At 42.5% G+C, this 12986-nt stretch overlaps 1 protein-coding gene across 1 annotated transcript; it reads left to right on the top strand.

Annotated features, from left to right (window-relative positions):
- Positions 1 to 2898: 2898 nt before the first annotated feature.
- Positions 2899 to 11035, top strand: XB5947741.L (novel protein similar to pqlc2 L homeolog). The gene is given in 8 exon segments (NM_001096895.1): positions 2899 to 3094; positions 3508 to 3697; positions 6498 to 6627; positions 6712 to 6799; positions 7508 to 7653; positions 7905 to 7997; positions 9309 to 9494; positions 10513 to 11035. Coding segments are annotated over 7 exon segments (894 nt in total). The 5' UTR covers positions 2899 to 3094; positions 3508 to 3536; the 3' UTR covers positions 10603 to 11035.
- The last annotated feature ends 1951 nt before the right edge of the window (positions 11036 to 12986 follow it).

The following is a 12986-nucleotide window of genomic DNA, read 5'->3' as shown; positions in this document are numbered from 1 at the left end:
CAGGAGCAGGAGAGCCCTGTACTTACTTTGTTCACCTTTAACTGCATCCCTCAACACAACATTTAGACATAATATTGCATGGCAAAGGTTTAGGGGAAATCACCCGGCGCTGACAGGGTTAAGTAAGTTTGTTTGTATTGCAGTGAGTTTGTGTCAGCTCTGCTGTGTTTGTTTATTTGCCACAATACCCCATTGTATTGTAGGCTGTTGTGTTGGCCCCGGCTGTGAGGCGCCTCCTCCTATTTACTACTCACCGGAGATTGCCCCTCACACGCACAGGCTGACAATTTTCAGGAAATAATTAAAGGAGAAGGAAAGCCACCAAAGCAATTTATTGCCAATAGATTAGCCACAATAGTGCAAACCGTAACACTATACTTATTCTGCAGAATTCTTTTCCATACCTGAGTAATCAGCTCTGTTTGTTTGGGATAGCAGCTGCCATATTAGCTTGGTGTGACATCACTTCCTGCCTGAGTCTCTCCCTGCTCACTCATAGCTCTGGGCTCAGATTACAGCAGGGAGGGGAGGAGGGAGAGAGGAGCAAACTGAGCATGCTCAAGCCCTAGCCCTGGAGGTTTAAGCTGAAAACAGTAAGTCTGATACAGAAGCCCATGAGTACACAATAGAAGGAAAGAAATGTGCTGTTTCTTTTGACAGAGGACTCAGAGCAACATTACTTTGAGGGTTTACTGGTGTATTTATATAGACCTTTCTGATAAAGCTTACTTACTTTTAACTAGGGATGCACCGAATCCTATATTTTGGATTTGGCCGAACCCCCGAATCTTTCGCAAAAGATTCGGACGAATACTGAACCAAATCCTAATTTGCATATACAAATTAGGGGTGGGAAGGAGAAAACAGTTTTTTTACTTCCTTGTTTGTGACAAAAATTAACGTGATTTCCCTCACCGCCCCTAATTTACATATGCAAATTAGGATTCAGTTTGGGCCGGGCAGCAGGATTCGGCCGAATCTGAATCCTGCTGAAAAAGGCCGAATCCTAGCCGAATCCTGGATTTGGTGCATTCCTACTTTTAACCTTTGCTTCTCCTTTAAGTGACCTGTGGGGACAGGAAGGTGCCGTAGAAATGAATTGGGGCAATGTTGTCACCTCTCAGGCTCCTGCAATTGCCCTCATGGAAACCAGCCTGGCATCACTGATTTTGCCAGAAAACATCCCATTTGAGCCAAAATTAGCAGTGGTGCCAGTCCCACACAGGCAGATTTGGGCAATTGTGTGGTGGTGAAGAGGGACCCTTGTGCCATGAGGTTTGGGTAACGTCACACAGTTTTTTAAAACCTCTGCTGTCGCCATGCAGAAAATAATGGTGGTTAAAGCCTGTCCATCATCAGTCATTGCCCCAATGGGGTGCCCAAAGCACACAGAGAGGTGACAGGTGGTGCCTTTGCTTAGAAATACCCCCTGCAGGCCTGGACTGGCAATCTGTGGGTTCTGGCAAATGCCAGAGAGGCTGACATAGGACTCCATAGAACGTCACTATTTAATGGGGGGCTATTTGCGCCTCTGCATACCTCCCAACTGTCCCGTTTTCAGCGGGATAGTCCAGCTTTTGACAGCTCAACTTGCAGTCCCGTGTTTGTACTTTCTCTGCACTGACCAGCTAAAAAAAAAACATACAAAGTCTCTAAATTAATTGGTTTTTGGCAGAGAACCCAGAACAGCTGCAGATAAGATACTTTTGTAACAATTTTGAGATAAGCAAATAAGTAATTGTAACAATATAAGACAACAGGTCTCTTGGGAGACATTCAACTCACAGCTTAAAGGGCAATTCACCTTCATTAGCAAAACTGTAATAACGAAAAAGAAACACAGAAATATGTTCAAAATTTCATAACTTGCCAAATATTGTAAAATGAACATGGTAATTAGGGGGTGTAACTAAAAAAATTGTCGTGGTCAAAAAATTTTTTCACCCGGCTATGCTAGGGTTGCCACCTTTTCTGGGGAAAAAAAATACTGGCCTTCCTATATATATATATCTTTTTTCCCTATTAATAATAGGGATGCACCGAAGCCACTATTTCGGATTCGGCCGGATCCTTCTCGAGAGATTCAGCTGAATACCGAAACCGAACTTGCATGTGTAAATTAGGGGTGGAAAAGGAAAAACATTTTTTCCTTCCTTGTTTTGTGACAAAAAGTCACGCGATTTCCCTCCCTGCCCCCAATTTGCATATGCAAATTTGTATTTGGTTGAGCCAGCAGAAGGATTCGGCTGAATCTGAATCCTGCTGAAAAAGGCTGAATCCCGAACCGAATCCTGGATTCGGTGCATCCCTAATTAATAACATTGGGATCAACCATTATTTTTACCGGCCAGGTGGCAACCCTACACTACTCGCAGCAAATTTTTTGTTCCTTTTTTTTATTTCCAAAATGTTGGGAGGTATGCCTCTGGAATCTGAGTGCAGAGCCCCCCAACTGTCAGCAGCAGATCCTTCCCCCTCCAGAATATGAGGGGTGCACCGGTTGCCCCCAGCATGGCACAAGGGCTAATAAATCGTTCCTGAGGGACAGGAGGGGCTGAACAGAATGAATATAATTCCTGGCTGCAAAACAATATAAATGTTCTTCATTTTGGGGTCTGTGACCCCCTGGCAGTCATAGGATGCTGGGAGTTGTAGTGCAACAACAGCTGAAGCCCATTAGACATCTGTCTCCCAATTGTCACCTACTGTCTCTTCTTCTTCACTTTGTCCAACCTTTTGTCTCTGCTCACCAGCCTGTGGGGTAAGTGGGGTTGGGCAGTTGGGGAGGAGTCACAGATACACAAAGGCTTCTGCCCCGGGTCACATGATTGGGGGTTAGTACTTTGGCTGTTCTTGTGGTTTAAAGGGAACAGTGGGAAGGCAGAGAGCTGAGAGCAGGAGGGGAGAGACCAAGAGACAGGCACTTACATTACACTCACAATCTGGGAATACAGGGACACTCAATGTAAGAAGGGGACGTATAGAATTTATCTCTGATCAGCTCCAGCAATAAATTAAGGGATTGAAGAGCAGAGCTGACTTGAAGAACTGGAAGGGCTGAAAAGAGGATTGTGCTAAACTGCTCTACTCAGAGGTAAGAGATGAGGCATCAGGGAGTGGGGTACAAATGCAACTTCTTATATTTGTATTTATACATATGGGAGGAGGAGGTGCCATATTGATTCCCTTAGACAGTACAGTATGAGGGTATAGCTTATTGTGTGCCCAGAACATTCCTTCTCTGTATATTTGTATTTATACATATGGGAGGAGGAGGTGCCATATTGATTCCCTTAGACAGTACAGTATGAGGGTATAGCTTATTGTGTGCCCAGAACATTCCTTCTCTGTATATTTGTATTTATACATATGGGAGGAGGGAGCTGCCATATTGATTATATAACAGGAGGGTATAACTTAGTGTGAGTGCAGTACTATGTGTACGTTTGGTGGGTGGAGGCATCTTCAGGTGGTTTATTTATATCTGTTTCCCTGTCTCATTCCCAGTTTCACTGGACCCCAACACGGCCGACATAATGGCTTTGCCAACACTGTCCCCCGCGAATGGAACTTACTGCCAAGACGGAATACAGTGGATTTTAAATGTGTTTGGCGAGTGCGCAGTGAATGGGCGGGATTACGCCAGCGTGTATCTGGGTGTGATCTCCATGGGGTGTTTCATGGTTTGCACTTTCCCGTGAGTATATTAAAGGGACAGCGTATAAATATGTTTCCCTGTAGTGTCAGTGGAGATGACGGGCTGTGTGTGGCCAATCGACTGTAGCATCAGGTTCTTATCTATTTCCCAAAGCCACGCCCCCTCTCCTATACCTTACAAACTTGTTCCATTGGTTAGAACTGAACCCCTGACTCTGTTCTACAGGCAGCATGGGGGGTGTGGGAAGGTCTTGCACCATAAACTTCTTCCCTTTGATTTCTCTGCTATCTGTAAGCTCCTCTCACTAACATCCTGCTTTGTGTTTATCTATCTCCTCCCCACTCTGCCATGCTGGTTGTGACTCCTGAAACAATGTAGCAGAGGCCAGCTATAGATTAAAGGACTAATTCACTTTTAAAGGACCAGTAACATCAAAAAAAAATTAAAAAAAAAAAATTGTTAGTATACCATGAAAAAAAACTCACCAAGACTAATTAAACTTTAAAATCACACAGCCTTTATTAAGAAATAACTCCTATAATGAAGGCAGGGAGGAGAAACCAAGTGCCGCACGATGGATCGCCTTTTCTGAAGAGGAACGGGAGTTTCAGTCGGTTATTTAGACTAAAGACTATTATGTGATTTTAAAGTTTAATTAGTCTTGGTGGGTTTTTTTCGTGGTATACGAACAAATTTTTTTTAAAAACATTTTTGATGTTACTGGTCCTTTAATGTAATTCTTAGAATGATATAGAATTGCCCATTCTGAGCAACTTTTTAATTGGTCTTCATGTTTTCTTTCTGAATTATTTTCCTTCTTCTTGTTCCTCTTTCCAGCTTTCAAATGGGGGTCACCGACCCCATCTAAAAAACAAATGCTCTTGTTGTTATTGCTGCTACTTTTCTATACTACTATTCGGACCCTCTCCTATTCATATTCCCATCTATTATTTAAAGAACTGCTGGGTTGCTAGGGTAAATCAGACACTAGCAACCAGGTAGCTGCTGAAGTGGCAAACTGCAGAACAAAAAGTGAAATAATTAAAAAAAAAGGAGACCAATTGCAAATTATCTCAGCAAACCACTGTGTAAATTATAATGAAATGTACAGTACATTAAAGGTGAACTATCCCTTTAATAAACCTGTGATGCTGAAAGGAAGCCTGACTTCCCCTTCACTGGAACCATCAGTGCAGAGAGGGACAAACAATTTTATGTGCATCTTCCCCAATACTTTGCCTTGGCTCCCAAGATGTTGCTGGACTACAGCTCCCAGCATGCTTTGACATATGCTGGAAGATTTGGGGAATTGTAGTCTAATAACATCCGGAGGTAAAGAAAAAACAGCTGATGATGAGTGTAGGCTTACAGTGTCAGGGTGCAGGGAGTAGTGACACAAGTGATATAATGTATTCCTATAAAGGGTAACTAGACCAGCCTCGCTGATGCTGAGTACATTTGTAAAATGACAGTTGTAAATTAGAATGTGCTGGAGGCACAGGGCGAGCAGGTTGGGTCTGAGAGTTGTTTGTAACCCGAGTCCAATGTGCAGCGACATCTCCCAACAACCCCCCACGGACTTGTATATATTTGTAACTTTAGGTGACACCTAGGGGGGTTAGTGGCAGCAAAACATACTCAGTCTCTAATCTTATAATGACCTGCTCTAGGAATTGCTAATTACTACTGTCATGGGAAAACAAGTTTTTTTTCAGTTAATAGTGCTGCTCCAGCAGAATTCTGCACTGAAATCCCTTTTTAAAAAGAACAAACAGATTTTGATATATTTAATTTTGAAATCTGACATGGGGCTAGACATATTGTTAGTTTCCCAGGTGCCCCCAGTCATGTGACTTGTGCTCTGATAAACTTCAGTCACTCTTAAGGGCAGAGACGCACTCCGGGAGATTAGTTGCCCGGCGACAAATCTCTTCTTCAGGGTGACTAATCTTCCCGAACTCCCTTCCCCTGCTTTACCGCCGGCTAGAATGTAAATCGCAGGCGGGATGGCGCTTCGTTTTCCAAAGTCGCCGGAAGTTTTCTTGTGAGGCAACTTCGGGCAACTTCGGAATACAAAGTGATCCGAGTGCCATCCTGCCGGGGATTTACATTCTAGCAGCCGGGAAGGCAGTTCGGGAGATTAGTTGCCTGAAGATGAGGAGATTTATCGCTGGGCATAACTGGGTTATCTGTGTTAACTCCAGTTAACCAGATAACAGATCCCTGGTAGATCTAAGAACAGCACTCAATAGTAAAATCCAGGTCCCACTGAGACACATTCAGTTACATTGAGTAGGAGAAACAACAGCCTGCCAGAAAGCAGTTCCATCCTAAAGTGCTGGCTCTTTCTGAAATCACATGACCAGGCAAAATGAGCTGAGATGCACCTACACACCAATATTACAACTAAATAAATACACGTATTGGTTCAGGATTTACATTTTAAATAATAGAGTGAAGAATTTGCACACCCTAAACAACACGACAGAATCCCTTTAAAGGGTAACTGACAGTAAAATCAGTTCTTGCTCATGCTGGTGTGTGTGTGCCTTGAGTTTTACGTACCATTCAGTCGATGCATTGCTGTCGTTTCACAAGACACACGGCAGGATTAGTTACCCTTTAACCAAGAAGCTCACATACATTTACAGCTGTCTGAGGTCTTTGTAGTACTGAGGCCCTGAGTTCAGTTCTGACCTGGGCAGGTTATTTGGCTCGTGATAAAAGCGACTGGAGCAGTTACTACCGATCACTACAGAATATGTTGGTGCTATATAAATAAACGTGTGTTTTTGGGCTGGGAATACCCTAACGACTGTGCCGTTCTCCCCCCCACCAGACAGTTCTATGAAGCCTTCAAGACTAAGAAGATGCACGAGGCAATGTCCTTATGGTTTGTCCTGCTCTGGCTGCTCGCCGACACCTTAAACCTCACTGGGACTTACCTTGCCAACCAGCTCCCCCTACAGGTAGGGTTCTGACCCACACAACTCCCAGCCCAACAGAACTCCACCCTCATTCCCTGCACTGATCCCCCTTTTCTCTTCCCCCAGAAATACTTTTGCATCTACTTTGTTGTGAACGACTGTCTGATGCTTGTAGTCTATCTCTACTTCAAGTTCCAGGACAGCAAACCCAAAAGTGAGTATCTGAGCTCCGTGTGGGACTGGGGTGTCTGGGGCCCACCGGGGCTGCTGCCAGGGTCCCCAGTCGCAATATTCAGCTTCTACAAATGCCACTCTTCTCCCCTGCCACATACCTTATTTCTCTCTTAAGGGCAGATCTTGGGGCACGAGAAACGAGAATACATTTCTGGCGGGTTGGGGGAACAGGTCTGAGTTAGGGGGGGGTTTGCAGGGGCCACTGCTTTTTATTCCCAGTGTCCCACCGGCCCAGTCTGACCCTGTCTGATCTCTTACAAGGCCAAAACTGCTTGGGGTAGGGACCATATGTGCAAGGAACTACAACTCCCAGCATCCTCTAAATAACATTATAATTTAGAAACAGCTGGGAAATACTAGGGATGCACCGAATGCAGGATTCAGCCTTTACAGCAGTATTCGGGTCCGGGCCGAATCCTTCTGCCTGGCCGAACCGAATCCGATTTTGCAAATGCAAATTAAGGCGGGACAAGAAATCACTTTTTGTCACAAAACAAGGAAGCAAAAAATGTTTTCCCCTTGCATATGCAAATTAGGATTCGGTTCAGTATTCGGACAAATATTTTGGTTCGGCTGAATCCAAAATAGTGGATTCCGTGCATTCCTAGGAAATACGAGGTATAAATAGTGAGTTGATAATTAATATTCACGGCACCAAAATGCTCTTTTCTCTTTTCTGCCCATTCAGCTTACACTGCCTTACCCACTGTTTGTGGATTTGCCCTTCTGGGCTCTGTGGCCACTTTCTCCCTCCATCAGGAGTCAGAACCAACTGTGCTGAACCCCGGGAATGTGATACCCAGCCGGCACCTGCTCTCTGCTGAAGGGAATGAGGTGCGTGTGTTTCAACAACTGTATAAATCAGTTAAAAGAAAACTAAACCCACTTAGCCACCATAAGGCACCCCAAAACCATGCACCCCAAAATGACCATGCTCCCAGCTTTTCTAAAACTGCCCATAATTGTGCTCAGTTGCACACTGACGCTACTAGTAGCCACACAGGGAGTCCAATTCACTTGGGCAAGTCAGTAGCGGATATTGACCCAACTCTGGAATCACCAATGTTCTGTATTGTGTCTAAAAGGAGAATTCTGTCCGGATGGCGGTTGGTTTTGCCTGTGGAATAATCGCGTACGCAATATGTCTCGTCTTCCGGATTCCCCAGATTGTGAGCAATGTAAGTAATGGGCCCGATGTTTCCTACAGTTTTCACTTAGCAACAACCAGCAGTGCAGGAATGTTTGTTAAACCATAACTTGGGCACATTTATACTGCCATGAGCTATTGGGGACTGTATTTATATATCTGTTTGTGTTCCGGAGGCATGAAATCGAGTTCATACAATGTAGTTGGGAATATTTCCTAATTGTATTATATAGACCATGTCGAAGTGGCCCACCGGTATACCAGGAAAAGTCCCGGTGGGCCCAGGTGTCAGTGGCCCCTCAAGCTGCTAAACATTTGGCCTATTTCATGGTCATTCCCTATTTCTATGAGAACAAAGAGGCTAAATAGATGGAAATATAGATTATAGTATGTAAAGAAAAGAGACTAGGAGAATAGAGGTTGAATGAGGAGAGGAATAATAATAGAACTGAGAGTGGGCCCCTGGTCTAAGATTAATTGGTAGGCCCCTAGTTAAAGGTTTTTGGGTGGGCCCCTGGTGTCCCAGTCTGACACTGTATATAGAGGTGTTATTTGGGGTAATATACAGCAAGTTGGACTGGACTGCAGCCTCTCTGGCATGAGCTGAACAAAGCAAATCAGTGGAGGGGAAAAATCTTGGGCGGTGCCCTTCAGTGGGTGTGACCAAAGCCAAAGAAATGGGCACCTCCATCTGCACCTCTTTTATCTGGGGTAACTTGAACTTGTACTATATTTTAGCCTCATAATTCCCTTTTTTTGTGGGACAGTCCTGATTTTGACAGCTCAGCCCGCTGTCCCGGGTTTGTTATTGAAATTTCCCGACTTTCTCTTTGATCTCCTGCACTGAACATCCAGAAAAAGATAAAATGTTTTTAACTTAATTGGCTTTTGGCAGAGAGCCCATAATACGTGGCAGGTGCAATTAGATACATTTGTAACAATTTAAGATAAGCAGAGAAACAATTGTAACAATTTAAGATAAGCAGGTCTCTTGGGGAAACTGTGGCTTGCAGCTTAAAGGGCAATTCACCTTCATTAGGAAAACTGTAATAACACATAAAAAACACAGAAATGTGTTAAACCTGCCAAATTTTCTAAAATGAACATGGTAATTAGGGGGTGTGGTCACACAAATGGGTGTGGTCAAAAAATTCCACCGCACTCATTTTTTCCCTCTTTCTATTTCCAAAATTTTGGGAGTTGTGCAGCCTGTCTGTCACTGACTGGCAGCAAAGTGAGCCTGGGCAGAGTCCTAGATATGCTTTACAGCACTGAAGTTCTGTTATTCTAAGTTGATAAAGAAATGATCAGCTTTAACCTGTTGGTGTTCTGTGTCCTGTAGTTTAAGAGGAAATCAGTGGAAGGTTTGGCCCTGGGTATGTTCCTGTTCATTATGGTGGGAAACATCTTCTACGGACTGAGTATTGTTATCAAGAGCCCAGAGGAAGGACAGACGGACGCCAGTGAAGCTCTAAATCATCTGCCCTGGATCATAGGCTGCATCATGTTGTTTTTTCTCGATGTTATTGTATCCTTTGTACAGATGGTGCTATTTTTATCATTACAATGGGAAATATATCTCTGTATTTATACAAATGGGAGGAGGAGGTGCCATATTGATTCCCTTAGACAGTACAGTATGAGGGTATAGCTTATTGTGTGCCCAGAACATTCCTTCTCTGTATATTTGTATTTATATATATGGGAGGAGGTGCCATATTGATTCCCTTAGACAGTACAGTATGAGGGTATAGCTTATTGTGTGCCCAGAACATTCCTTCTCTGTATATTTGTATTTATACATATGGGAGAAGGTGCCATATTGATTCCCTTAGACAGTACAGTATGAGGGTATAGCTTATTGTGTGCCCAGAACATTCCTTCTCTGTATATTTGTATTTATACATATGGGAGGAGGAGGTGCCATATTGATTCCCTTAGACAGTACAGTATGAGGGTATAGCTTGTTGTGTGCACAGAACATTCCTTCTCTGTATATTTGTATTTATACATATGGGAGGAGGAGGTGCCATATTGATTCCCTTAGACAGTACAGTATGAGGGTATAGCTTATTGTGTGCCCAGAACATTCCTTCTCTGTATATTTGTATTTATACATATGGGAGGAGGAGGTGCCATATTGATTCCCTTAGACAGTACAGTATGAGGGTATAGCTTATTGTGTGCCCAGAACATTCCTTCTCTGTATATTTGTATTTATACATATGGGAGGAGGAGGTGCCATATTGATTCCCTTAGACAGTACAGTATGAGGGTATAGCTTATTGTGTGCCCAGAACATTCCTTCTCTGTATATTTGTATTTATACATATGGGAGGAGGAGGTGCCATATTGATTCCCTTAGACAGTACAGTATGAGGGTATAGCTTATTGTGTGCCCAGAACATTCCTTCTCTGTATATTTGTATTTATATTGATTCCCATATAGTAAAATACATGTAGGTCAGGCCGCAAGTAGTTAATTTGTGTGTGTGCCCAATTAACCCTGATATTGTTCCAGTTATTCCTCCTTCACACAAGTCCAGTGTATGTATCAGTTCGCCAGTTATAGACCAAGGAAAGATTCTGAAGAGAAGTCGCCGCTTCTGGAGTCCAACGGTCCCATCTGTGCCTGACGGGGAAATCTGGATTGTGCAGACAGGGGGCAGCGTTGAGTCACTTTATACAGACTGGGGAAATGTTCTCACACTAATTCTCTATGGACACAGCTGTGTGTGGCCCTACAGAGAGAGGACAGGGTCATAAGCCTACAGCTCCCTCTGTTGGCAGAAGAGTATTTTTTTTATCAACCCTGAACCCGAAGTGGGTTTTTTCCTCTTTGTTTTTTTTCAAGGTTTGAAAGATTTTTACCGTTAAGCTTTGAATGAAGGGCCCCCATATCCCTGTACCCCTTGCACAAACACTCCATGTTACAGTAAGTACAGGAGCCACTGAATAAAGAAAGGATATCATCATCTTTTCATATTCCCTTTTTTATGCCGGTCACTTGGTTGTGAGGATGTACTGAATGAATCTGCTTTTTATAAAGTTACATTGTTACAAACTGTAGTGGTTTGGTTTCCTTTTCTTTTCTTCTCTTATCCAGATAATAAGGGCAAGAGGCTGCCAGACATTAGATACTACTGGGAAACCAAAGCATAAAAGAGCCCCGGGTTGCAAACATCCAACTTACATACAACTCACACTAACATACAACTCATACATACATACAACTCATACATACATACAACTCATACATACAACTCATACATACAACTCAACTCATACATACAATTCATACTTACATACGACTCATACATACATACAACTCATACATACAACTCATAAACTCATACATACAATTCATACTTACAACTCATACTTACATACAACTACATACAAGATAATAGTTAAAGCTCCAGCTGTTGGTTATAGTGTGGGGTATAATTGTAAAGATCGCCATCTGTTGGTTGTAATTGTAAAGATCGTCATCTGTTGGTTGTAGTGTAGATTATAGTTAGAGAAAGCTCCATCTGTTGGCTATAGTGTGGGGAATAATTGTAAAGATCGCCATCTGTTGGTTGTAATTGTAAAGATCGCCATCTGTTGGTTGTAGTGTTGATTATAGTTAGAGAAAGCTCCATCTGTTGGCTATAGTGTGGGGAATAATTGTAAAGATCGCCATCTGTTGTTTATTGTGTAGATTATAGTTATGGAAAGCAACCTGTGTTGTCTATAAATGGGTATTATTGAACAGATCGCCATCCGTTGGTTGTAGTGTAGATTATAGTTAGAGAAAGCTCCATCTGTTGGCTATAGTGTGGGGTATAATTGTAAAGATCGCCATCTGTTGTAGTGTAGATTATAGTTATGGAAAGCAACCTATGTTGTCTATAGTCTGGAGTATTATTGAAAAGATCGCCATCTGTTGGTTGTACTGGCGATTTTAGTTAGAGAAAGCTCCATCTGTTGGCTATAGTGTGTGATATAATTGTAAAGATCGCCATCTGTTGGTTGAAGTGTAGATTATACAGTAGTTAGAGAAAGCTCCATGTGTTGGTTATAGTGTGGGGTATAATTTTAAAGATCGCCATCTGTTGGTTGTATTGTAGATAATAGTTATGGAACGCAACCTATGTTGTCTATAGTGTGGGGTATTATTGTAAAGATCGCCATCTGTTGGTTGTAGTGTAGATTATAGTTATAGAAAGCTCCATCTGTTGGCTATAGTGTGGGGTATAATTGTAAAGATCGCCATCTTTTGGTTGTAGTGTCGATTATAGTTAGAGAAAGCTCCATCTGTTGGCTATAGTGTGGGGTATAATTGTAAAGATCGCCATCTGTTGTTTGTAGTGTAGATTATACAGTAGTTAGAGAAAGCTCCATGTGTTGGCTATAGTGTGGGGTATTATTGTAAAGATCGCCACCTGTTGGTTGTAGTGTAGATTATAGTTATGGAAAGCAACCTATGTTGTCTATAGTGTGGGGTATTATTGTAAAGACCGCCATCTGTTGGTTGTAGTGTCGATTATAGTTAGAGAAAGCTCCATCTGTTGGCTATAGTGTGGGGTATAATTGTAAAGATCGCCATCTGTTGGTTGTAGTGTAGATTATAGTTATGGAAAGCAACCTATGTTGTCTATAGTGTGGGGTATTATTGAAAAGATCACCATCTGTTGGTTATTGTGTAGATTATAGTTATGGAAAGCAACCTGTGTTGTCTATGAATGTGGGGTATTATTGAAAAGATCACCATCTCTTGGTTGTAGTGTAGATTATAGTTAGAGAAAGCTCCATCTGTTGGCTATAGTGTGGGGTATAATTGTAAAGATCGCCATCTGTTGGTTGTAGTGTAGATTATAGTTATGGGAAGCAACCTATGTTGTCTATAGTGTGGAGTATTATTGAAAAGATCGCCATCTGTTGGTTGTACTGGCAATTTTAGTTAGAGAAAGCTCCATCTGTTGGCTATAGTGTGTGATATAATTGTAAAGATCGCCATCTGTTGGTTGTAGTGCAG

This window comes from Xenopus laevis, chromosome 7L, assembly GCF_017654675.1.
Source record: "Xenopus laevis strain J_2021 chromosome 7L, Xenopus_laevis_v10.1, whole genome shotgun sequence".
NCBI lineage: Eukaryota > Metazoa > Chordata > Amphibia > Anura > Pipidae > Xenopus > Xenopus laevis.
This window is presented reverse-complemented; position numbering and strand designations above follow the sequence as displayed.